Here is a 25,343-nt window from a genome sequence, read left to right as displayed (position 1 = left end):
CGGCGCCGGCATCCACCCCTACCACCAGCAATGGGCCCCGGCGGCAGCCCCTCCTCCTCCCCCGGCCGTCGCCGCTGCCATTCTTAACTCTGAGAGGGTAAAAAGATTAATCAGGGCTATTTTAGTCATTTTAGTCGAGATTGATGTCATTTTGAAAGTTTAGGTATGAAACTGATTAAAAAAAAGATGAGGTATCAAACTGATTTTAGACCTAAAGTTCAGGGTAGTAAAGTAAAATTATCTCTTTAATTAAAATCCGGGTGTAAGGCTGAGCCTCCCAGCTAGGCTGGGCTCCAAAGCCTTTAAAAAATAATAATATTTGGGTATTCATAATGTTTTATTCTGGAAAGATCTTGTGAATTCAAAAGAGCTACTTCTCAAGCTTACCAGTAAGCTTGCAAGGTGGAAAAAAAGAACACTTTCAAGAGCAGGTAGACTAACTCTTATTAAGTCTAATCTTGCTCTCATGTCTAATCATGTTACCAAATAAAATTGATAAACTAACCAAAGATTTCTTATGGGGATTAGACATGAAATGTCCTCTTGTAGCTTGGGAACAAGTTTGTCAACCCAAGGTTGTGGGAGGTCTTGGTATTAGACCTGCAGGTTTCTTTAATAATGCAGCTTTAGCAAAGTTTGCTTGGAAAGTCATCTCTAAATTGTTAGGAAAAAGTACTTATCTAAAGTTTCTTTTTTCCAGGCAAAGAAAAAACATAAAAACTCTACTACTTGGAATGGAGTGTTGGAATCTAGAGACTTAATTATGAAAGGCATGAGATGGATTGTTGGCAATGGTAAGTTAATTAAGTTTTGGACTTTCAATTGGGTATACCCCTTGTTAAATTTATTACCTCATGATAGACAAAGCATAATCAACTTTGATGAGTTTGTGGCAGACTATATTTGCAATGGTATGATGGATTGGTGGCAATAGTACTTTAATTAAGTTTTGGACTTTCAATTGGGTATGTGATTGCCCCTTGTTAAATTTATTACCTTATGATAGACAAAGCATAATCAACTTTGATGAGTATGTGGCAGACTATATTTGCAATGGTATTTGGAACAGAGCTAAGCTTAATGCAGCTTTGGATCATAACATAGTTAAACATATTATTGGTATTCCTTTACCTATTTTTGAGCAAGAAGATGCTTTCATTTGGGGCCCTTCCTCCGATGGCAAATTTTCTATAAAATCTGCCACTTGGTTACAATATAATCGAGTTCACAAACATGACCAAATTGACTTGTTAAACAAGTTATGGAAACTTGAGATTCAGCCAAAGATTAAAATGTTTGGTTGGTTACTGCTTAGAGGAAGGCTCAAAACGAGGGATAAATTGTCTAGATTCGGAATAATCAATGATAATTCTTGCCCTTTGTGCAATAATGATAATGAAACTGCTAACCATTTGTTTGATATTGTGATTTCATGAAACAGGTTAGACCTTATCCAATGTTGTTTCCCCAACTGATTAGGAAGAAGGTTACCTTAATGTCTTTAAGGAACTCTTTGTTAACTAGCCTTATGATGCAAATTTATTTGTAAAAGTGATCACTATATGCTACCAGGTTTGGAAAACCAGAAATGACACAGTTTTTAGAGGGGCAACTCTTAATCCCCTCTCAACTACCATGGCAGCAGCTTCAATGTCTTCAAGCTGTGTTAACCTTAATAAGAGTTCTAGTGGTGTGCAACTTCTAAACCCGAGTGCCACTATTAAGTGGCAAGCACCCCTAGTTTTTTTGTTAAGATTAACTTTGATGGTTCAGTTATGGGAGACTCAATGGCAAGCGGGTTTGTCATTCGTGATTTTCATGGCAGGCCCATCTCTGCTGCATCTATACATGTTGGAAGAACCTCAGTGCCTATTGCAGAGGCGTTGGCATTGAGAGATAGCCTGGTGAAAGCAAAGGAGAAAGACTTTACTAGAGTGGAGGTGGAAGGAGACTCCAAGCTAATAATTGAAGCGGTGAATGGTCGATTTAACCCGCTTTGGAGATTGATCAAGCTAGTTCAAGACATTAGAGAGTTGGCGACTAGTTTTGATTCCATTAGCTTTAAACATGTCTTTCGTGAAGCTAATTTTGTAGCGGATGTCATTACTAATATTGGTCATTCTAGTGTTGTCTCATTACATTGGGATGATAGGGTTCCTAGTGAGGCTTCTAAAGCCTTGTTCTTTGATATTATAAACTTAGGATGCCCTAGGGGTTTTTGTTTATAAAAGTTTATTTTCTCTTCCAAAAAAAAAAAAAAAAACCTGTTAACTATTATGTTTTTGTTCTTTTTCACTTTCTTTGGTTGTCATTTTACGCAAAGAAACATGAAAATGTGTCACATCCCAACAGTTAAACAAACATTGTCATCAAGCTTTCACAATGAACTAATCCAACAAAAAAGTTAATATTATCATCAACATCAAGATGAATGACTAGCTTAGAGTGTTAGACATCTGTCTTAATTCACTAGATGTCGACATCCCAAACTAAACAAAAATCTATTTCATTTTAGAAATCATCTAGCATCGGAAACTTAACACGATATATATACAACCTTGCGAATTGTTCACTGCTCTAGTCGGAGCTAGCTACTTGTAATCTCACTGCTATCATCCTCTTCATATACCTTATTAGCATGTCCAGCTTCAGTTTTCTCAATGTGCTTAGGTTTTTTGACACTGTCCAAATCTTCAAAGTAGTCCTCTCTTGCATTGCTGGCCAACATGAAGCAAACTAACCAGAATAGCGATGAGTTGAGAGACAAGAAGGCTCCTCCACCAAGCAAACCAGTTTTAGCAGTTGGGCAAGTAGCACTGTGGGAGTTTCGATTTCCAGTAATGTTATAATTTGGGTGATGATGCGTCATTATAGGCCATAGCAAAAATGCAGCTGCTAATCCTATTGTAAACCTGTGTCTGTTTATATCAAAACCCCATTATAGTCGGCCAAAAGAGAGAAATTGTCAAAAAGAACGATACTGTATAGGACTACAATATACTGGTTCAATTTCACTTTCATAATGAGATCGATTTCATAAATCAGTGAAAAGAAAACCACAAAACTACTTGATGTAAATTGATTGGTGGAAGTCAAAACTACGTAGATATTTGCTCCAAAAAACGTTACTGCTCTAAAACTCCTCTCAAGCTAAATGCAAGTCAAAGATAGAATGAGAATCCACATTCGATCGCGAGTATGACTCGTGTGAGAGAAGGAGAGCTAGTGTGACTTGCAGGGTAATGGTGAAGAAGAAGTTGAAGTTAGTGCTCTGGAAGAAAACAGATGTGGGAGCTTTTCTGCCTTTGTAGCTGTAAAATATAGAGAAGCCACTATCAACAGAACATAGCAAAAGAAACCCAAAGGATAGCCACGCATAGGCAAGGGTTGGATCAGACGGGTACTTGCAAATCACCATGCCTCTCCCTATTATGGGAACTCCAGCTGCAGGCTACAAAACCCGGGAGAAGAAAATTACACATTAAATAGAGACTCACATATCTGCTTGGTTTATCAAATTAAGAAGATCACGCAGAAACATATTGTAAGTGATACTGAATAGTATTGTTAAATTGCTTCCAATAAAGTATATGATTCATGGGTTTAGATGCATACCTTGTTAGTTTCAGCGAGAATGCCAAACAGAAACGAAAGTATACCCAGCGCTCCAATAAGCACAGACATCTTCGTCATAGTGACTGCCATTGCCACTACCCCAAATTAATCAGACTACTCTAACAATGGAATCTCGTGCTCTTCTCAATCTCAACAGTTTTCTCATCGCGTCGTTTTTATGTGTGTATATATATATATATATATATAATATGTTTAGAATTGAGGGTTGGTAGTTTCCTGATCCGATTAGGAGTCTGGTCGATCTACCTGTCAGAGTCAAATCCTTGTCTCTAATATGGATTCGAATTGAGGGTTCCTCCTCAACTTTCCCAATCCTAATCGAATTTTTCCTCACACATCATAATATATATAATACAAGCCTCGACCTTGAGCGAGGGATGCAGATCTAAAATTATGGAGCAAGTGTTTTACTATAGTCACGTAGTGGAACAGAAAAGAGTACCCAAGGCTCATGGAAGGAGGACAAGATGTTCATCAGATTCAAGTTTTCGAAGATCAGCGTATGGCAGCGTGTGAGAAGTGATCCAATTGTTCTGGATGGCAGAACTAAGTCACTAACACAGACCAAACAGATTTTTGGGTGAATTTTTCTGATTTCAAGCAGAAATTGTCTGACACCAGTGACGGGGAGTATGAAACGAAGATCAATGACTTTCTGAAGGGTATGGGTGTGCCAGAACATGAACATGCTTTGATTGTTCATTCGATATTCCGGGTTGTTGAGGCTGCCGTCTCCCCTGTGGACGCTGTTGTAGCTAGTTGTGGTGTGGGACGTCACGCACCGCATTGAATATGGACAGCCCGATTTGGTTCCTGCTAGCAGATCCAGAGGTGCTTCCTGCTGTCTTATTAATTACTAGTCTGACGGAAGAAGATCGATCCAGTAACTAGTCCAACGGAAGAAGATCCAAAGATGCTTCCTGCTGCCTCATCAATTACTAGTCGTGTATGGTCGCGACTTAAATTTAAGGTTCGAAAACTTGCTAGGCGGGCTCATGACGGAAGATAGACTTGGAGGGGGCTGCTAAACTTACCCCTGACTCGTGACGGAAGAAGTTTCCTAGCACGTTTATTTATCGGAAGTAACGGTTTCAAATACTAAACTTTGATCGGGTTAAGAACGTGAGATACTGTTTTGAAATTTTCTGAATGTGGGATACCAAAAATTAGCTTCTTTGAAATGTAAGACACTGTTTGGATCATTTTTCTTTTATATATATTTTTTTTAAGAACTTGGTATTATGTCTACTCATATCATTAATAAAATATCAACGATTATAACGACATGAAATGATAGAGTTCAACCGTAAACAACACATTCAAAAAATTTCGATACATCCTTACAATCATTATTAAGAAAAGAAACAACATATTTCATAATATATCAAAATTATTGATACATATGTAGAGACAACCCCCGTTAGATTAACAACAAGAAAATACAGATGTTATAAAGAGACACCAAAATTATGGTGAATATATTTGTTACCCCATCAGAAATGGATCCTGGTTCGGAAACTTGGACCGACCCAGAAGACAGTCGGCTTCAAGTGAAAGTGAAACAGACTTTATGACATAAACTTGGCCGGCTGGGGACACTTGGATTTGTCTGTCACTTGCTCCCGAGCACGTGTGAGTGTAATCAAATAACGCGTAGAGGAAGCCGAGGGCAATACCGTCATTGTAATCAAATAACGCGTAGAGGAATAGAAGCATGGCTGGCTCTGGAGATTTTGCCTGAGACGACCGAGGAGGAGGTGTGTACGTGTAACGTGCCTGCGATACCCCGTCTCTATCCGCACGTCATCTCTCACTTGATTAAGGGGGGTGTCCTTTTCTTCTTCTTTTACCAAGAGAAGATAAAGAGTTGATTTGTCTAAAAATAAATAAAATTTAGAAGAGTTGATTACAAAACGTTAACCTTGCATGTAATCCTATATCAAGAGGTAGGTCACATCCGCGATTCAAATGGAAATTCTATCACAGCTGCTGCTGCTGCTACATATATTGGTGATATTAGTATGTTAGTGGCCGAAACTATGGTTTTTAAAGATCTTCATACATAATGGTTTTAACATATGCAATCAGTGATTATCGAGGGAGACTCCAAGGTCTTGATCGACTGCCCTAATGATAGGGCTGCTGCTCCATGGTGTATTAGTTCAATAATTCAAGAGATACAGTGGCTGGCTTTATATTTTCATGCTTATTACTTTTGACACTTATAGAAAGAAAAGCAAATTTTGTAGTTGATAGATAGTATCACCAAGCCTTAACTCTGTTAATCTTTTAGTATGGTTTTACTGTCTTCCTCTATATGAGTTTATGACGTTCCATTTGGATCAGTTTGGAAAGAGAGTTCTTAGAGGTTTTATGTTGTAGTTTTACACTCTCAAGTAATCAAAAATAGAAGTAAGCCACATCCATAGATTTAATGAACAAATTTTTTCACAATCAAAATAACTCTATGACCAAATCATGAAATTATGTAACACTAGCTTCTATAAAATATTGTCATACATATGGTTTGGATGCTCATGCTTTATATTTTTTGTTCATCTTCAATAGTTTTGCTTTTGTTTCATATAATCACACTAGTGATCTACATACAATCAACAATATTGACATCTGATACGATCCAACTAAATTAAATTTGTATACAAAAACGAAGTACTAAAATTACATTCGTATATAAAAACGAAGTTTATAGTCAAAGTCGTGATGTCTCTTACATTTTCTTTTTATCCTTTACTTACTGGAATGTTTCTTGTAACGATGCAAAAATGTATACTTTTTCAAAGTATTGAGACCATAAGTTTGATTAACGAGTTGTATGAAACACATCGCAAGTAAGGAAGCTCCTTTCATTTAAATATTACAACACTTTACAGAGCTAAATGACCCTCTCAACTTGGTAACTGGTATCAGACTTACGATCAAATTGGTAACACTATCAAATTGGTCTCATTGCAGAAGAAAAAAAAAGGAAAAGGAGCTATCAGGGTTTTTTTTTTTTTGGTCAACTAAACTTCATTAAGAGGCCCAAGGCCTGGAGATGATACAAGAGGAGCTATCAAGGTTGGGTCACGACTTCATGAACCGACCAAAGATATGCAACGATGAAAGGTGGGTCACTTCAAACGTGTCGTGTCACACAAACTAAAACTCTAACAAAAAAGTAGCAATTTACCATCCCAATTATCCCATAATTGGCAAAATTAGGTGTAAAGAGCCATAACCGGTCTAGTGCTGTTGGGTCCAGACAGATGGTCTGATGATGCATGCAATTATCAACTCCATTGCTAGAAGACAGCCTTTTTCTCTGGTTCTAAAGGCAAATTTAATCACTTCATTATGGATTTCATACAACAATTTTAGTGCTTACACAAGAACTGACCAAACACAAGGAAAAGAAGTAACCAGAAAACCTTGAGCTCTTGGTTTTCCTTAATCAGCTTTAAAGATAATTAACATAAAGATAACATAATGTTGTCATCATAAAGATAACATCACCGTTTTTGTTGAATTTTGTTTGTTACTCATTCATATTCAGTATGACAATTGTGTCGAACTCAAACTAATTTGGCTGCACATTGATAGACCAAATCTTTCATTTTAGTTTGATCGGACAAAACTATGTTAATACGGAATTATGATTTTCTTTTCATATAAAGTGATTTAAGTTTGCTATTACAGTTCAATCACTCAACGCATTTTCTTAATAAATCAAGCGATTAACAACAAAAAAGGAAGAAGATGAAGAGATCAAAAACTCGATCAACATTAATCTCAAGAGGCGTGCGTGGTGATAGCAAAAATACAAAACCGAGTCCACTCTACGTCCTGAACTGGATTTACATACGTATTACATGAGTACAGAGACACAGAGATAATCTCAGGTATCTGACTGAAGGGTAATAACTACCCTCAATCGAATCTTTGCTCTATTCACCAGTGAGAGAAAGTCCAAAGTATCCTTGCTCCTCTATTCAAGATTCTTCTTCTTTACTACTGTTTAATTATTCAGAAAAATCACCAATCACTGAGCTCCATCACTCTTTGAAATAAAAGTAGAACATTCCCATTTCGTCTTCATCCTCTTTCCTTCTTTCTAGTTCCAAAATCCAAACCAAGCAAACCCTGTCGTATTTAGTAACTTGTATCCCATAGCTAGAAATCATCAACTTACTAATTTCTTTGACCATTTAGTTGAATAAAGTTTTGTTCTTTGTGCCAAACCAACTTGATCTTCTTTAAATCCTTCTTTCTCTCTCTCTTTCCAAACTTTGGGCATGGAAGCTTGTGCTTCATTTGTGAACATCAACTCCATTATTTAGCATATCAATCCTCTTCTGGGTCTGACCCTTTATGCTTTACTTGTTCTTGTAATATATATTCCCAGATTTAGTTCCTGAAAGAATCCAACTTTAGCTTCAAAGTTCAAACCCATCTCTCAAATCCAGCCTTTTGCTTTCTAAATCAACTCTAGTTTTTAGCTAAAGGGTTTTATGGGGTTATTTAGAGGCTTGGTTGTGGCTTTACTTTGCTTCAATGTCTTGGTGGGTTTTGTGTTTGGGATTGGAGTCAACTGGGGAACTCAAGATACACATGCAATCCCTCCGGCTTCGGTTGTGAAGATGATCAAGGATAATGGGATTCAGAAGGTTAAGCTTTTTGATGCAGATTATAATATCTTGAATGCTCTGAGCAAGTCTGGGCTTCAGGTCATGGTGGGAATACCCAATGAGATGCTTTCTGGTTTGGCTAATAGTGTGGCTGCAGCTGAGAATTGGGTCTCCAAGAATGTCTCATCATATGTCTCCAATGGCGTAGATATTAGGTAATATCTCTGTCTTTGACTAGACTTTTAGGTTTGTTCTTATTTATGGTTTTAAGTTAATTTCCGGTCTGAATCACAAAGAAACTATATAATTGATCCATATGAAAACTTTACTTTGTGTATGTAATGGCTAGATTGGATTTCTTTGGTTTTTGCCTTCTTGAAAATGAAATCAGTATGGGAATATGTGTGTGAGATAATTGTTTTTCTTTGGTCAATAAATGAAGACAAGTATATAACTGAGATACTATGGCTTTTGGATTACACTTGGTATATTTCAGAACTGCTATTCAGGGTTTCTGGTAATTTGTTTCAGTTCTTTTTAATCTGTTAGCCAACACACTTGTATTGGGACCTCAGAGTGCTATATTCTTTTGCATCCCATTTTGTTGCAATTCATTTCCCTATCCATGGCTAGCTAGTTGGAGGATCTCTCTGTACCGCCAGCAATTCCAATTGTTTGGTTGTTTCTGTTAGTGTTAAAAACACAATTGTTCATCTTTACGCTTCGTGCTTCTGATTCATTTAATTTACTTTAGAAATTGTAATGGTTTTTGTTACTATCTTTTAGGAAAAGTGAAATCCTTAATCCGCTATTATCATATTAGCCTATCAGGTTTTCCTGTTCAACAAGTTTGAAATCTATGTCTAATTTTTCTATTGACTTACGTATTCATTCTGTGCAAGGTATGCTGCAGTGGGCAATGAACCGCTCTTGTCAGCATTCAATGGAAGCTTTCTTACAACACTATTTCCCGCTCTGAAGAACATCCAGTCAGCTCTTATAAAAGCCGGTCTGAGCAATCAGGTTAAGGTCACTATTCCCCTCAACGCTGACGTCTATGACAGTGGCACTTCTACTAAACCTTCTGATGGTGACTTCCGGGCAGATACAAAGGACCTCATGCTGAACATTGTCCAATTCTTGAGTGACAATGGTGCTGCATTCACTGTCAATATCTATCCTTTCATAAGTCTCTATAATAATCCCGGTTTCCCTGCGGACTATGCCTTCTTTGACGGATTCTCAAGTCCCATTGATGACAATGGGAAAATCTATCAGAATGTGTTTGATGCAAACCATGATACACTAGTATGGGCACTAGCAAAGAATGGATTCGGTAACTTGTCTATAATCGTTGGAGAGATTGGTTGGCCTACTGATGGGGACCAGAATGCAAATTTGCAGTTAGCCCAGCGGTTCAACCAGGGTTTCATGACCAGGATCAAGAACAATGTAGGCACTCCCATGAGACCTGGCCCTGTAGATGCTTACTTATTCAGCCTTGTTGATGAAGATGCCAAGAGCATTCAGCCAGGTAACTTTGAACGCCATTGGGGGTTGTTCTACTTTGATGGAACACCCAAGTATCAGCTCAGTTTGGGTACCGCAAATGCGTTAGTAGGAGCAAGTGGTGTAAAATATCTGGCTAAGAAATGGTGCGTTCTGTCACCATCAGCTAATCTTGATGATCCTGAAGTTCCTCTAAGTGTGAGCTACGCTTGTGCAAATGCTGATTGCACAAGTCTTGGATATGGGACTTCATGTGGAAACTTAGACATCAGAGGAAACATTTCTTATGCATTTAACAGTTACTATCAGATCCATGATCAGCTGGACACTGCCTGCAGGTTTCCAAATCTTTCAACTGTCACCAACTCCGATCCATCAACTGGAGACTGCAAATTTAGGATCATGATTGAACCGTCCGAGTATAGTTCAAGTAGTGTAAACGTCCGAGCTGGGGCTCTGGGAAAGCCTCTTTGTTTGATTTTGGTTGTGTTGCTGTATGCATTTCTGTGATTTTGTGGGGCTTTTTGTACATTAGTGATTTCAAGTAATATATTCACTGCTTGATCTTTTTAGTCTTTGTAGAACTTCTCAGCATAGTTGGAAGGGTCAGCAATAGTGCTTATGCTTGTAATGAACACATTATTAGCTTGCACAGGCACTCCAAGTCACTTGAACCATATATTTCTGTTTTTGTATTGTCAACATATCATGGTTTTTTCAATGGTGAGCAGAATAAATGAACGGCTGTACAACATCAACAGTTGAAAAAAAAAAAAGAAAAAAAAAAGCAAGTCTCAGTTAAGGACTTGGGAACAACCCTGGATACATCTGTCAAGATAAATAACCACTTTGGCTGTGCCAGTTAGTTCCTTAACCAATTGAAACTTCAAAGATCCATCTGTTGGAGATAAAATATTCAAGATAATTATATGTGCATTTTCCTCAATAAGCATGGACTTCCAGTCCTATTGATGTCAGGGTTCTCACTTCTCACCGAGTTTATGGTGGATGAAGCGAACCATTGAAGTGAGCTCCAAGTCTGAACAGATACTCTAACATTGCATACGCTGTGGTGCAGCAGAATTGTAGCAGGCCCCTAAAATCACACAATTTTGCTTGGTTAACAAGTGCAATTTCCAGATATATCAAAGCAATGCCAGCTATTTGCAATTTAAATTACGATTTGTAAAGTTGGAAACACATGGTCCATGATTGGTAAGGTGAACCTACCAGATTCTAGGGACAGAATCATTTGGAGATCATTGCTTGATGCTTCCGAAGAGATTCTCTTGATCTGATATCAGCCTGCCTCGGTGTCAGAAGGAGGATGATGTTAAACATAATCTCCAACTTGAGAGATGATACGAGACCAAATGACAAACAATTCCTAGCAGTCAACAATCGAACAAGAAGACATCATATCTTCCATTGTGTAGTGAACAACTGCCTTTCTAAAGGACAATCTTGAGCAACCAGACAACTTAAAATTAAGACCATAAAATCTTCTGCACAACTTCTGAAAAAAGTCTTGTAAAACATTAAGTCATTAACTATGTTCCAAATGTATACTGTCAGTAAAATAAGGTGTTCTGAGCATTGCAGCCATTAAATTCATAATCAGAGAACCCAGGCTACATGCAGGTTTCTTCAACCAATGAACAAGCAGCATGGCTGCAATAGCATATTAATGTTACTCGTTATGTTACTGTATGCCTAAACCCCTCACACTATAACTGAAATGCATGTAAATTCAGTACATATGCGATTGTTTATTGCACATCTAACAAGCTAGCCAAATACCTGCATTGTGATTATAGACACAATGCAACAGAGGATCCAGAAAAGGTGCAATAGCCATACCTACCTATGTAAATTGGGGGTTCATTGATAGGTCCAACGAATTACTCAGGTATTACCATTATGCATATAAAAACAGTAAAAGGCAAATTATCCAAAGTGTTTTCAGTTTTCACCTGCCGGATAGGCTCTGGCATGCGATACTTGCAAGTCATTTTTACAATTTTGACAGCAGTATCAAGCGAAATGCGGTGACCAATTGAAATAAATATAGGCTTCACACAGCCGTCTGTAGATCTCATTGCCTGGGACATAAAAATTGAATGTGGGGATTCAAAATAGTTGAATCAAATGGCACTTGGAAGACGTTTATATCTGTAGAGATTAGTTATGATATTTTATATAATCTTACCACTCCCCATGTACGCCCTGAGCACCCTGTCAAAGTAACAAAATCTTCAGCACAGTCTTCTTTGGCTTTAAGAAGTTGCCTCACGCCAGATAATGTTAGACCATCCACATGATGAAGCTGAAATATGGCACTCTATCAGGACTTGAGTATATTCCCATATCACTTTTAAGCAGAGAAAACTCAAATAATGAAAGCAGATGAAGATTTAATGTCAGTGATTACATTTTTTCCAATCCCAATGGTAGGTAGATTTGCTAGAATGCCAAGATGACAAGCCAAGCCAAAACCTACAGAAAAATCCTACCGTCTTAAAATATTCTTCAGTTTTGTAAGAAAGCTATTTCGCTTTAATTTGTCATTTATGTCATGCAAGATGAGCTAACATGTTACAAAAAGATCTCTTCAGAAACTCCAGACCCTCAGACTGATCCTAGACCTCCAACAACTTATAATAGTAAAAGCAAATAAATAGGAAAATAATGTACTTTGGCTTCATATACAAGAGGGCAAGCATATGTTGAACAAAGATTTGTGTCAAAGGACTTGCCTCGAGGATGAAGTATTCCATTTCCATCTACCATTAGCAGCTGCAAAAATTAAAGGTAAGTGTTCTTATACCGCTGAATCAAACTACTAGACAATAAAAAATTCCACACCACATTAAATAGTTTGGAAGGTACCACTGCCAAATATGGCATAAGGTGTACATTCTATCATATAACTCTGGTAAGCATAATATAAGGACAACTTATACTGTTATACATCGACATCTGTATCTATATAAACATAAGAACCCAAAATCAAAGTTCACAGCTTTCTTAGGGAGTTCGAATATATGGCGTCATAGCTAACTCATCTAATGACCGGTTCTGATGGCACATAAAACTAATGTAGCAGGAAGCAATGCATAGTAAATCACCTGTGGATAAAAAAGAGTAGCACTGGCTTTCATCTTCTCCAAAAGCTCAAGAAGCACTGGGGCCTAGATCAAAACAGAACAAAAGATATCTCATCCAAACAGACCAATCCCACATTATACAAGATGCATGCAATGATGCAAAGCATACTCATTGATTCATAGCATAAAGAACTATACCTCTCTGAAAGCAAGGAAGCCAGGAACATAAGGGACACTGAGGGTGACAACAGAGTGATCTTCATAAACAACTTGGAGGGTATGAATGTCCAAGACTACAAGAGTCCCACATGCCATTGATGGGTCTTGTTTTGAATAGCTTATATCAGCCCCACCCACATACTTCAACGCAATCTCCTTCTCCTGATGAAGTGTGGGTGCAGTAGTAGCTAATCTCCATGGGAAATCATCTTGTGCAATTAGTTTCTGCTTCAGCTCATCTTGGGCCCTGGAATTTCAGGATGATTAAGATTTGGGATGTAAAGAGTAGAACAATGTAAAGGGTTAACTCTGTGATAGCTTACTCTATCCAAATGTTGTGTTGTGTTGAAGAGGCAGCAGATGATGATGACTCTGCCGGCGCGTGGGATATACTTTCCATACTCGGTGGAGTTGTGCAGTGATCGTCTCAGCATCAGTTTTTGACTTTTGTGGTCAATGGATCGAAGGCTAAAGCAGAAGTAAAGCGGTGAACCGGGCTGGCTACTACTTTACAGTCTCTACCAGGGGCTAGTGTTTTATTTTTATTTTTTATTTTTAAACTACAAAACAACTAAAATACAAGATAGACTGATAGAGTACTACACATATGTTGTACAGTTCATCGTAACGACAGTCCATACAGTTTTGAGCCCCGTCTTTATGGTCGTGTTATTTGGTTTTCATCAAATACACATCTAGCCCTAAACATTGTAAATAGTGGGCAAGCAAGGCAATCGAAGAAGTCCAGATGTATCGGTGAATGCGTTGATAGATAGTGAGGTGGTGGATTGACAATGGTGGTAGCAGTGAAGTTCTCGAGGAATGTCTAGACGTGAAATCGTTGGCAATGTATGTTTGGGCTTCGTTGGGCTACATATATTCATTTTTAAGACAAAACTTTTATATGTTCCGACATAACATTAACTATGATTTTAAGGTTTATTTTTGTTTCTTCTTGATGAATATTTTCACGAGAAATGAGATAAATATAACGTAGAGTTATACACTTCACCTTAAATAAGTGATACAAAATATATAAGTGATATTTTTGGCAAGTTTTACCTTTATTGGCCCGACGATGCCACGATGGCAAGATTTTAGGTCTTTTAAAATTTCAAAACATTTTGGCAAAAAAATAGTTTTCTTTTACAAATCGCAAGCGGGTCAACCCAGGCCCACCGGTTTGGGTAGGGTTCGAAACAAGCGGGTCGGGTATTTCCGGAACTTTCTGATTCGACCTCCCTATTATTCCTACTGCGTCTCCTCGCTCAACACTGCGCCAAGAAACGATTTGCTTCTCTTCTCCTCTCTCTTTTCCTCTCTGCAACCTCTCCGCCTATATATACCAACCCCACAAAAACCTAGATAGAAAGCTCAACAAGTACATACACATAGATATACATCATACACCAATCTTTGATTTCCATTTTTTCGCTATAATTCTCTGATTATGGAGGCCGCCATGGACGACGAGCTACAGAGCCAGGGGCAAGGGCAAGCCGCGGCGCCACCGTCTCCGCCGCCTCCGCCGGCGCCGGAATCGCAGGGAGGCGAGGAGGCGGAGGAAGAGGACGAAGAGGAGGAGCCGAGGAATGAAGACGATGAAATGGTGGCCAAGGCTCAGAAGCTCATGGATAAGGTTATGGCTTCGCCTAACAACCCCAGCGCCACTGTTCTTCACGCTCTGGCTTCACTTCTTGAAACGCAGGAGAAACGGTGATTTTCTTGTTTGATTTTCGTTTCAATCTTGCGAATTTGATTCTGAGCATAGTCTGTAATGCTGCGCATTGTTGTTCAATTCGAGTTTAGCTTAGTCTAATCAGCATTGTTATTTGATTCGAGTTTAGTTTGCTATTGATAATGAGTCTGCTTCGGAATTCGAAGGCATTGTGTGTGTTATGTCACTGCTAGCCTTATTCAGCTTTGCTTTGCTTACTGATATTTTCAGAGCCGAAGAAGATATTTGTTGCTGCATTAAAATTTACTAGACTTTTGATGCTTTTGTCAACACATTCGGAACTTTTTTCTGTTAAATACATTTTGAAATTAACCTATTGAATTGTCATATGTTCAGATACATGGACGAGACTGGTCATTCTTCCAGCAATGGTCGCGGTTCTCATACCGTTGGACGGCTAGGGACCGTGGTTCGGGTAACTATTTTTCCCTTGTGGTATTAAGGTTGCTATATTGTTGCGAGAAATTTTGGTCTAATTGTTTTTCATTATGTCTCTTTCCCAGGACCATGATGATTTCTTTGAATTGATATCTACCAAGTATTTGTCAGATACAAGATACTCTGCATCCGTCCAGGCAGCTGCTGCAAGGCTGTTTCTGAGCTGTTCAGTAAATGTGATTGTAAGATTCGAATTTCAAATGCTTTTTATTTTCCTGTATCTTATAATGTTTTATCATCAATCTGACAATCCTGAACGTGTTACAGTATCCTCCTGTTTTTGAAGAAGACGTTTTGGAGAAAATAAAGGACTGGGTGATGGATGAGACTTCGAGTGTCTCGGTTGAATACCAGAACTGGAAGCATGATTTGGGGGGAAAGGAGGTCTCAGATTTTGAAATGCTGAAGACATATTCTACTGGACTTCTTGCTTTGTGTTTGGCTGGGTATGCTTCTATAGTCCTTTGATCCTCATTTTAATTTTACTTATTAGTTTTGTTCACATATCTTAAATGGTTGATTCCAGGGGCGGTCAAGTAGTGGAAGATGTGTTGACGTCTGGATTATCAGCCAAACTTATGCGTTATCTTCGTGTCCGTGTTTTGGGGGAGTCAAGTATTAGTCAGAAGGATTCTAGTCATTTAACAGAGAATAAAAATACCTCCGGGGTAAGAGGAAGAGATGAAGGTAGGGGTAGGGTTCGGCAGGTTCTGGAAACAACTCATTTTGAGGATCCAAGGATAACAAGTGAGAGATGCTTAGATGAAGCGTCTGGAGGAGATCATTGGGTTGATGGTGGAGAACCACCTGATGGAATGGATGAAGGGGTTGAGATCAATGATATTGATGGCAGTGAATCTCGTGATGGGAAAGTTAAATTTGGTGATTTTGATGAAAATGGGAGAGATGACTCCTCAAGGCGCAGACCTAACCGTGGATGGGCACGATCTAGAGGGAAGGGAAGGGCAAACGAAAGCAGTGTAGAAAATGAACAGCTGTTGACCTCACCAGGATCTGCTGTTCGGTTGGGTCAAGGGCGAAGCTTTAGAGACAAGGGTACACCAAAGAATTCAGATATGAAAAAAGTACTAGATTCTAAGAAGTCTTTGAGCAGGAATGCTTCTGATGTTTTGTTTCTGGAAAGAGAGGATAATGATGAGTGCTTCCAGGATTGCACTGTTGGAAGTAAGGATATTACTGATCTTGTAAAAAAAGCAGTTAGAGGTGCGGAAGCTGAAGCTAGAGCAGCCAATGCACCTGCAGAAGCCATCAAGGCTGCTGGTGATGCTGCTGCTGAAGTTGTCAAAACTGCAGCTCTAGAGGTATGAAAAAGTCCCCCCCCACCCACACACACACACACACACTACTTACTTTTTTTCTTATTTTTTTCTTTTTCACCTCAGTTCTTTGCCACTTGACTACTCAGGAATTCACTACAACAAATAACGAAGAAGCTGCAGTTTTGGCTGCTTCAAGAGCAGCATCTACCGTAATTGATGCTGCCAATTCAATTGAAGCTCTAAGGTAGTATATTGTTCTTGATGCACTTAATTTGGTGTTAGAAAAGGCTGTGTTATACTACTATACAGATAATAGATGAGTTGGATGTAACATATTAACTTGTTTTCGCTGATTAGTGCGAATGCGGTAAATACCTCTGCTAGTGCTGAACCAATAACTTCAAGCGCTGAACCTCAAAAACATGAAGATGTTGAAGAATTCTTTATTCCAAGTGTTGAATCCCTTGCACAGTTGAGAGAAAAATACTGTATTCAATGTCTCGAGACTCTTGGAGAATATGTTGAAGTTCTTGGACCTGTATTGCATGAGAAGGGAGTAGACGTGTGTCTTGCCTTGTTGCAACGAAATTCAAGACATAAAGAACCGTCAAAGGTCGCAATGCTTTTGCCTGATGTAATGAAGCTCATATGTGCTTTGGCTGCTCACCGGAAATTTGCTGCATTGTTCGTGGATAGGGGTGGCATGCAGAAACTACTCGCTGTCCCTAGAGTTCCTCAAACCTACTTTGGCCTTTCTTCTTGCTTGTTTACAATTGGTTCGCTGCAGGTACGACATGTGATCTGATCTTTTCTTTTCAGATGTTTTATAATCACATATTTTTGCATTGCTGTTATTAACTGTTTTTTTTTCTTGTTTTTATTTTTATTTTTTTGAAGGGTATAATGGAGCGTGTATGTGCTCTTCCCTCAGACCTGGTTTACCAGGTGGTTGAGTTGGCTCTCCATCTTCTAGAGTGCTCACAGGATCAAGCTAGGAAAAATGCAGCCTTATTTTTTTCTGCTGCATTTGTTTTCAGGGCAGTTCTTGACGCTTTTGATGCTCAGGATGGCTTAAAGAAAGTACTGTGCCTTTTAAATGATGCAGCATCAGTAAGATCTGGAGTAAATTCTGGGACACTCTCTACCTCAGGCTCACTTCGAAATGATAGGTCACCGACAGAAGTACTGACCTCATCAGAGAAACAGATTGCTTATCACACCTGTGTTGCTTTGCGTCAGTACTTTAGAGCTCATTTTATTTTGCTTGTGGATTCTCTTCGTCCAAATAAAAACAGTCGAAGTGCAGCCCGAAATCTTCCCAGTGTAAGGGCAGCTTACAAGCCACTTGACCTTAGCAATGAAGCTATTGATGCAGTATTTCTGCAGTTACAGAAGGACCGGAAGCTTGGTCCTGCATTTGTAAGAACTCGTTGGCCTGCAGTTGATAGGTTTTTGGGATATAATGGACATATTACTATGTTGGAGTTATGCCAGGTATACTGGTTTCTGCTTTTCTCTCCTTTAAAGTTTCAAAAAAAGAATATATACTGAAGTTTCCCACCCTTGCCGCTCGAACTTCCCATATGTTCTATTTATCTTTTTTAATACTTATGTTCTAAGTTTATAGTTCACTGTTTTTTTTTTTTGGTTTTCTGCAGGCTCCACCTGTTGAGCGCTATCTACATGATTTACTTCAATATGCATTGGGTGTTCTGCACATTGTTACATTGGTACCTAGTAGTCGCAAGATGATTGTGAATTCGACATTAAGCAACAATCGTGTTGGTATAGCAGTTATTTTGGATGCAGCAAGTGTTAATGGTAGTTATGTGGACCCCGAGGTAGAGGCATTCTATATGATCGTATTTCTTAATTTGATTGCAGTTTTTCTAGTTTTGCAGTTTTAAGTTATCTTCATGTTCTTTTCAGATTATTCAGCCAGCTCTAAATGTGTTGGTCAATCTTGTCTGTCCTCCACCTTCAATCAGCAACAAACCACCTTTACATGCACAAAGTCAGCAGTCTGTTTCTGCTCCAACCTCAAATGCTCTTGCTATAGAGAAAAGTACTGAGCGTAACATCTCAGATCGAGCTGGGGAATCAGCTCTTGCAGCACAGGCTACTGGTACACAGTTGAACAGTAGCAATGCACAATCCTCAGCATTGGTTGGGGATCGCAGGATATCTTTAGGAGTTGGGGCGGGTTGTGCCGGGCTTGCAGCACAACTGGAGCAAGGGTATCGGCAAGCAAGAGAGGCTGTTCGTTCCACCAATGGTATAAAGGTTCTGCTGCATCTTCTCCAACCACGCATATATTCTCCTCCTGCCGCACTCGACTGTTTACGTGCCCTTGCTTGCAGAGTCCTTCTTGGTTTAGCGAGAGATGATACAATTGCACACATATTGACAAAGCTTCAGGTAAATAACTTTCATGTAGGGCCGATGTAGCCAACCAACGTCGAATTGACTTCTTGGGCTGTAAATTCTTCTTTTGGATGTGGACTCTAGCTTAACCTGAAAAGATAAGATTTAAATATTTGAAATGATTGCCATCCAATTGAACTAGTTGGTGGCTGGGAGTCCTCCAGTTTGAATACTCGAGTATAAAACAATACAGCCAAAAAAAAAAACAACATGCTTATCCCTTTTACTATGCCTCAATGTATCATGTCACGGGTTGATTCTCGTTTCTGGTTAAGGTTTCAAACAGTTCACTGCCGTTATTGAAATTCTTTGTGCTATCTATGAGTTTTTGGCATTGAGCCTTTTGTTTCTTTACAATTACTTATTTATTTATTACCAATTTTTGGTTTTTTTTCATACTACTAACTGCAACATGATGCTCTAGGTTGGAAAGAAACTATCAGAACTAATCCGAGATTCTGGGAGCCAAACACAAGGAGCTGAGCAAGGCAGGTGGCAATCTGAACTTTCGCAGGCAGCAATCGAGTTGATGGCGGTAAGCATTTCTGTTGTGCTGTCAGTGGTTCAAATACTCATTGCATACACGTTATTTTATCTCTGAAAATCACTTATAGGAAGGGTATGGGGTCTTGGATTATAATTACTTTATCTCTGGTTGCTTTTAGTTCACTTTTCCTCCACCTTCCTCTCTTCTACTTTTAGTTTCAAGTCTAAATGTATGAAACATGATTATATATAACTTTTTCTTCTTTTGAGTAGATTGTGACCAATTCTGGACGTGCTAGCACATTGGCTGCCACTGATGCCGCAATGCCAACTTTGAGGCGCATAGAACGGGCAGCGATAGCAGCTGCCACTCCTATCACTTACCATTCCAGGTATTTGGCAATTTCTGTTATAGTGTTATAATGCTCTAGAATAGTTGAACTCTACATCATTTCTATTTTGACAATTGATTATCTAATTCATTTAATTAATGGCTTTTGGTTTGTTCCTTTCCCCAACGGTTGGAATTTCAGGGAACTTTTGCTTCTAATACATGAACACCTACAGGCATCTGGTTTGGCTACAACAGCCGCTTCACTGCTAAAAGAGGCCCAGTTGGTGCCTTTGCCATCCTTGGCTGCCCCGTCATCTCTTGTTCATCAAGCTACACAAGAAGCGTCATCTTTGCAACTTCAGTGGCCCTCTGGTCGTGCCCCTATTGGTTTTCTTACCAATAAATCAAAGATAGCAAGGGAGGAGGATTCAAGCTTGAAATGTGATTCTTCTATCTCATACTCTAAGAAAAGACCTTTGGTTTTCTCTCCAAATTTGTGTCTTCAGTCAAAGAATCAATCCCAGCCCCATGACTCTCACCCAACGTTGGCTACAAATGTCTTCAGTACATCTAAAGAGTTATCTGCACCTGCAAATACATCAGAAGCTCCATCGGAAATACTGCCCAAGCCTAATATGGATACAGATTACCAATGTAAGACACCCATCCTGTTGCCAATGAAAAGAAAATTACCCGAGTTAAATTTGCCATCATCTGGGAAACGCATCCATACGGGGGATCAGGGATATCGGTCTCCAATTTTTCCCACACCCAATATTGTGCGGAAAAGTGGTCTACTAACTGATCTGGCTGGGTTCTCTACCCCTACTTTCAACATGAGAGATCAACATGGTCGATCCACACCTGCTTGTTTTTCATCAGAGTGTTTGGATGATAACCAGTATGGTAATTCTAGTATAGGTCTTGCAACGCCATCCACCCAACTTGGGCTTCAGAGCGATCCTCAACCAAGCAACTCAGAAAGGTTGACTCTTGACTCTTTGGTTGTTCAGTATCTGAAGCACCAGCATCGCCAGTGTCCTGCCCCTATAACCACTCTTCCACCACTGTCCCTGTTACAGCCACATGTTTGTCCCGAACCTAGACGAACCCTTGATGCCCCTGCAAATGTCACTGCCCGGCTTGGCACTCGTGAGTTCAGAAGTATGTATGGCGGGGTTCATGGAAATCGCAGGGATCGTCAGTTTGTTTATAGTAGGTTCCGGCCATGGCGGACTTGTAGAGATGATACTGGTAACCCTTTGACATGCATCTCTTTTCTTAGTGACACTGCTCGTATCGCAGTAGGCAGTCATGGTGGAGAACTCAAAATCTTTGATTCTAATAGCAGCAACGTATTGGAGAGTTGTCCAAGCCACCAGTCTCCGGTGACACTTGTTCAGACGTATCTTTCAGGTGAAACTGAATTGGTGCTCTCTTCTAGTTCAGAAGACGTGAGGTTGTGGGATGCATCGACAGTCGCTACTGGACCAATGCATTCATATGAAGGGTGCAAGGCTGCAAGATTTGGCAATTTTGGGGATGTTTTTGCAGCCCTATCGTCAGAGCCGGCCCAAAAAGAAATTCTTATATATGATATCCAAACTAACCAGTTGGAATCAAAACTGTCAGATACAGCTGCTAGCACAGGCCGCGGACATTCATATTCTCATATACACTTTAACCCTTTAGACACAATGCTGCTGTGGAATGGTGTCCTGTGGGACAGGCGGGTTTCCAGCCCTGTTCATCGGTTTGATCAGTTTACAGATTATGGGGGTGGGGGCTTCCATCCTACTGGGAACGAGGTACGTAGGCCCCTTCAACTACCTTATAAGCTGTGTAAATGAGATTTTGTTGTAGCAAACATTTTTCTGGATTCTTTTGTGTCTTCTTATTTGCAGTCAGGTTTCTAATTTCATGAGCTAAATTTTTACCATTTTTTCTTGGTTGTTTTGTTTCTGAACTCTGATACATTTTTGTTTTACAGGTGATTATAAACTCTGAGGTGTGGGATCTCCGGAACTTTAGACTCCTCCGAAGTGTACCTTCGTTAGACCAAACTACAATAACTTTTAATGCCCGTGGTGATGTAATTTATGCAATTCTCCGAAGAAATCTTGATGATGTGATGTCTGCGGTGCATACCCGTCGTGTAAAGCATCCTCTGTTTGCTGCTTTCCGCACAGTGGACGCAGTTAACTACTCAGACATTGCCACTATTCCGGTTGATCGTTGTGTACTCGATTTTGCAACTGAGCCAACTGATTCTTTCCTTGGGCTGATCACAATGGATGACCAAGATGAGATGTTTGCATCTGCTAGGGTTTATGAAATTGGTCGCCGAAAGCCGACAGATGATGATTCTGATCCTGATGATGCCGAGAGTGAAGATGATGATGACGATGAGGAAGATGATGACGATGCGGACATGGACACTTTACTGGGTCCTGATCTCGACGGGGATGATGATAGTGACATGAGTAATGACGATGATGATGATAGTGGGAGCGACCTAGATGACGACGATGAGGGAGATTACATTATGGATGGGGACTTTGACGGAGGAGGTGGAATGCTTGAGATTTTGACAGACGGCGACGAAGAGGACGACGATAGTGATGAACTGGTGGAATCCTTTAGCAGTGGCGATGAGGAAGATTTTGCAGGCCATGGTTTTGGTTATTAACCGTAACATACGTATCATCTGAATGATTAGAAAATGGTGCTGGTAGATGAGCAGATAATGTAATTATGATCTTTTTGAGTTTTTTTCCCTCGATTTGTTTACCAGTGAGAAAGAGGCTTAGCTTCATTCATCTTTTATACATCCATCTTACACCTTCGTTTTTTTCTTTGGTTAATTTTGTGATGCAGTTGCTCCACTTACCACCTGGTTATTAGCAGTAAACCTATGCAGGATCGTATATGCAGAAAATGTAAGAAAAAGAAAAAGAAAAAGAAAAAAAAATTAGTTAAGAGATCTAATTCGTTCGGTCAAAATTATGGTGTGCGATAAAAACGATTTTCATTTTGTGCTGTTGTTTGACTCCGAACAATTTTATTCTGTTACAACAATAATCGGACCAAGTCAGCTATAATCCATTTTTTTTCAGCTCTAATTTCAAAACTAGAAAGCGAAACGCGGGGAGTTGGAAGTTTTCCTTTTCTCCTTCTCTGCTGCAGGAGTGGGAAGTTGTGGAGAGATTCTAAGGGGAAGTAAATCAGAATTATTATTTTTATTACTATTATGTCCTTTGATTATTACAATTATTTCAGAATAATCTATAGTCGTATTATATCCACACCTAATTTGTAATTCTTAATGATGCCAGTAGTCTTTTCTTATGACTCACTTGGTAACTTGATCACCACGCAATTTGGATTGAGCATCAAGTAACTCCTAACACTAAATCGGACCAATGGAATCAATGAAAATTCTGATTTTTTCCAATTCATTATTTCTGTGGTCATAAGGTCACCTTATCCTTTTTACACAAGGAAGAAAAACTCAAAATTCCTTGTTCCGAAAAACAGGAAAGTTCTAAATACAGTGGGCCGCCCGAACCCGCCCAAACAAGAAAAATCTGACCCGATTGACCGGAACGAGAGCCCTATATATCTTCTTCGACAAGTGTAGTCTACTCCAAAACCGCTCTCAGAAAACCAACTCCTCCGTATTCAGCTTTACTCATTCTCCGATCCTAAACCCTAGATTCCCAAAATGTCAGAACCTCAGCCAGCCTCCGAGCTCAGCCACGAGCCTGAGAACGGCGAGAACGGAACGAACGGAGACGCCGCCTCAGTGAGCAAAAAGGCGGCAAAGAAAGAAGCCGCCAAGCAAGAGAAGCTCCGCCGCCGCCAGGAGCAAGAATCGGCCGCCGCCGCCGCCCGCGCGCAGTCCGCTGACTCGGAGGACCCGCTCGCCGAGAACTACGGCGACTTGCCGCTGATTCAGCTCCAATCGATGAGGATCGCCGACGTCAAGGACTGGACTGAGGTCGGAGCTCTGACGGAGGCGTTGAAGGACAAGCAGGTTCAGATACGCGGGCGCGCGCAGACGATCCGAGCCGTCGGGAAGAACATGGCGTTCATTGTGGTGAGAGAGAAGGGGTTCACGGTTCAGTGCGTCGCGACGGTCCAGCCGGAGATTGTGAGCCGTCAGATGGTGAAATACGTGGCGGGGCTGAGCCGCGAGTCGATTATTGACATTGAAGGGATTGTGTCTGTTCCTGGAACGCCGATTATAAGCGCTTCACAGCAGGTATTTGATTTCTGTGGATTTTATGATTTTTGTGTTGAATTTGATTCTGGATTATAATTGGATGATTACTTTTCGGGTTATGGTTGATATTGAATTTTGGTTTTAATTGTTGAAGGTGGAGGTGCAAGTCAGAAAGGTGTACTGTATTAGTAGGGCGGCTGTTTTGCCTATTAATGTTGAGGATGCTGCTCGAAGTGATGCCGAGATTGAAAGAGCTAATCAGGTACATTAACTACTGTATTAGCGAGACGAGAGTCAGGAGCTTTCATAATTTGAGATGGTGAAACTTTATCGAATTTCTGGTTGTGTTTGTGTATGTATTTAACTAATTGTTGGATTATTTGGTTGGTTCAGGCTGGAGAACAAATGGTTCGTGTGAACCAGGACACTCGACTGAACTACCGAGTACTCGACTTGCGCACACCAGCTAACCAAGGGATCTTCAGAATCCAGAGTCGAGTTGGAACTGTAAGTTTTGCACCTTATGCATATATGGTTAATTGGTGTTGTGTTTACTTCGATGAAAGTTGTTGAATATCAGTGTTTTTAATTGGTTGGGTGGTAATGCAGATCTTCAGGGAGTTCCTGCTGTCCCAAGGGTTTTTTGAAATCCACTCACCCAAACTGATTGCTGGTTCAAGTGAAGGTGGGGCTTCGGTGTTCAAGCTGGACTACAAGGGGCAACCTGCCTGCCTTGCCCAGTCACCTCAGCTCCACAAGCAGATGTCCATTTGTGGTGACTTTGGACGTATTTTTGAGATCGGACCTGTTTTCAGAGCTGAGGACTCCTACACACACAGGCATCTATGTGAGTTCACTGGTCTTGATGTCGAGATGGAGATTAAGTGGAGCTACTTCGAGGTAATATATAGTAGCCTGTTCTTTATTTTGTTCTTTATGATCAGAAGTCTAATGTAGTGACTGTTGTGATTTACTGCACAGCTAATGGTTTTTGTTGCAGGTTATGGATGTTGTTGACAAGTTGTTTGTTACAATGTTCAACTATTTGAACCAAAATTGCGAGAAAGAATTTGATGCCGTAAGGAGGCAGTATCCCTTTGAACCGCTTAAGGTTAGGATTCTTTTTCATTTTAGATTGAGATTACATTTGGAGTAATATTCTTCTGAATAATGGTTACTAAAGACCAACAAATGAATTCTATGTCTAGTTTTTGGATTCTGATTCTCTACCTTTTCTAAATTTGCAGTATCTACCTGAGACTCTACGTCTTACTTTTGCGGAAGGTGTTCAAATGCTAAAGGTTACTCCCTCTCTCTCTCTC

At 39.8% G+C, this 25,343-nt stretch overlaps 5 protein-coding genes across 5 annotated transcripts in view; 3 read left to right on the top strand and 2 right to left on the bottom strand.

The window, feature by feature from the left end:
* Positions 1-2,369: 2,369 nt before the first annotated feature.
* On the bottom strand, positions 2,370-3,705 carry LOC101306845. Its single transcript, XM_004305550.1, has 4 exons — positions 3,616-3,705; positions 3,237-3,451; positions 2,630-2,912; positions 2,370-2,387 (listed from the first exon to the last, which is right to left on the bottom strand). Exons 1-4 carry the CDS (start codon positions 3,703-3,705, stop codon positions 2,370-2,372), a joined length of 606 nt encoding a protein of 201 aa, XP_004305598.1.
* A 4,066-nt stretch (positions 3,706-7,771) lies between these two features.
* On the top strand, positions 7,772-10,447 carry LOC101293214 (glucan endo-1,3-beta-glucosidase 5-like). The gene is made up of 2 exons (XM_004303391.1): positions 7,772-8,476; positions 9,164-10,447. Exons 1-2 carry the CDS (start codon positions 8,145-8,147, stop codon positions 10,278-10,280), a joined length of 1,449 nt encoding a protein of 482 aa, XP_004303439.1. The 5' UTR covers positions 7,772-8,144; the 3' UTR covers positions 10,281-10,447.
* Positions 10,448-11,018: 571 nt separating this feature from the next.
* LOC101306550 (endonuclease V-like) lies at positions 11,019-13,598 on the bottom strand. Its single transcript, XM_004305549.1, has 8 exons — positions 13,420-13,598; positions 13,076-13,343; positions 12,899-12,961; positions 12,527-12,566; positions 12,202-12,266; positions 11,980-12,096; positions 11,744-11,872; positions 11,019-11,075 (listed from the first exon to the last, which is right to left on the bottom strand). Exons 1-8 carry the CDS (start codon positions 13,494-13,496, stop codon positions 11,019-11,021), a joined length of 816 nt encoding a protein of 271 aa, XP_004305597.1. The 5' UTR covers positions 13,497-13,598.
* A 960-nt stretch (positions 13,599-14,558) lies between these two features.
* Positions 14,559-22,635, top strand: LOC101306259 (DDB1- and CUL4-associated factor homolog 1-like). Its single transcript, XM_004305548.1, has 14 exons — positions 14,559-14,812; positions 15,171-15,249; positions 15,338-15,454; positions 15,540-15,718; positions 15,799-16,594; positions 16,699-16,799; positions 16,937-17,339; positions 17,450-18,046; positions 18,211-18,393; positions 18,482-18,970; positions 19,401-19,511; positions 19,736-19,854; positions 19,996-21,604; positions 21,787-22,635. The coding sequence occupies exons 1-14, from the start codon at positions 14,559-14,561 to the stop codon at positions 22,483-22,485; spliced, it is 5,736 nt and encodes a 1,911-aa protein (XP_004305596.1). The 3' UTR covers positions 22,486-22,635.
* Positions 22,636-23,486: 851 nt separating this feature from the next.
* Positions 23,487-25,343, top strand: part of LOC101292913 (aspartate--tRNA ligase, cytoplasmic-like) — a 3,412-nt gene continuing 1,555 nt past the window's right edge. Inside the window, exons 1-6 of the mRNA XM_004303390.1 lie at positions 23,487-24,060; positions 24,176-24,283; positions 24,415-24,528; positions 24,631-24,921; positions 25,022-25,132; positions 25,269-25,322. Of these exons, the coding sequence (XP_004303438.1) occupies positions 23,521-24,060; positions 24,176-24,283; positions 24,415-24,528; positions 24,631-24,921; positions 25,022-25,132; positions 25,269-25,322 (1,218 nt within the window). The 5' untranslated portion in view covers positions 23,487-23,520. The remainder of the gene's footprint in view (positions 24,061-24,175; positions 24,284-24,414; positions 24,529-24,630; positions 24,922-25,021; positions 25,133-25,268; positions 25,323-25,343) is intronic.

This window comes from Fragaria vesca, linkage group LG6, assembly GCF_000184155.1.
Source record: "Fragaria vesca subsp. vesca linkage group LG6, FraVesHawaii_1.0, whole genome shotgun sequence".
NCBI lineage: Eukaryota > Viridiplantae > Streptophyta > Magnoliopsida > Rosales > Rosaceae > Fragaria > Fragaria vesca.
The sequence above is the reverse complement of the archived record's forward strand: the minus strand, read 5'-3'. Positions and strand labels throughout refer to the sequence as shown.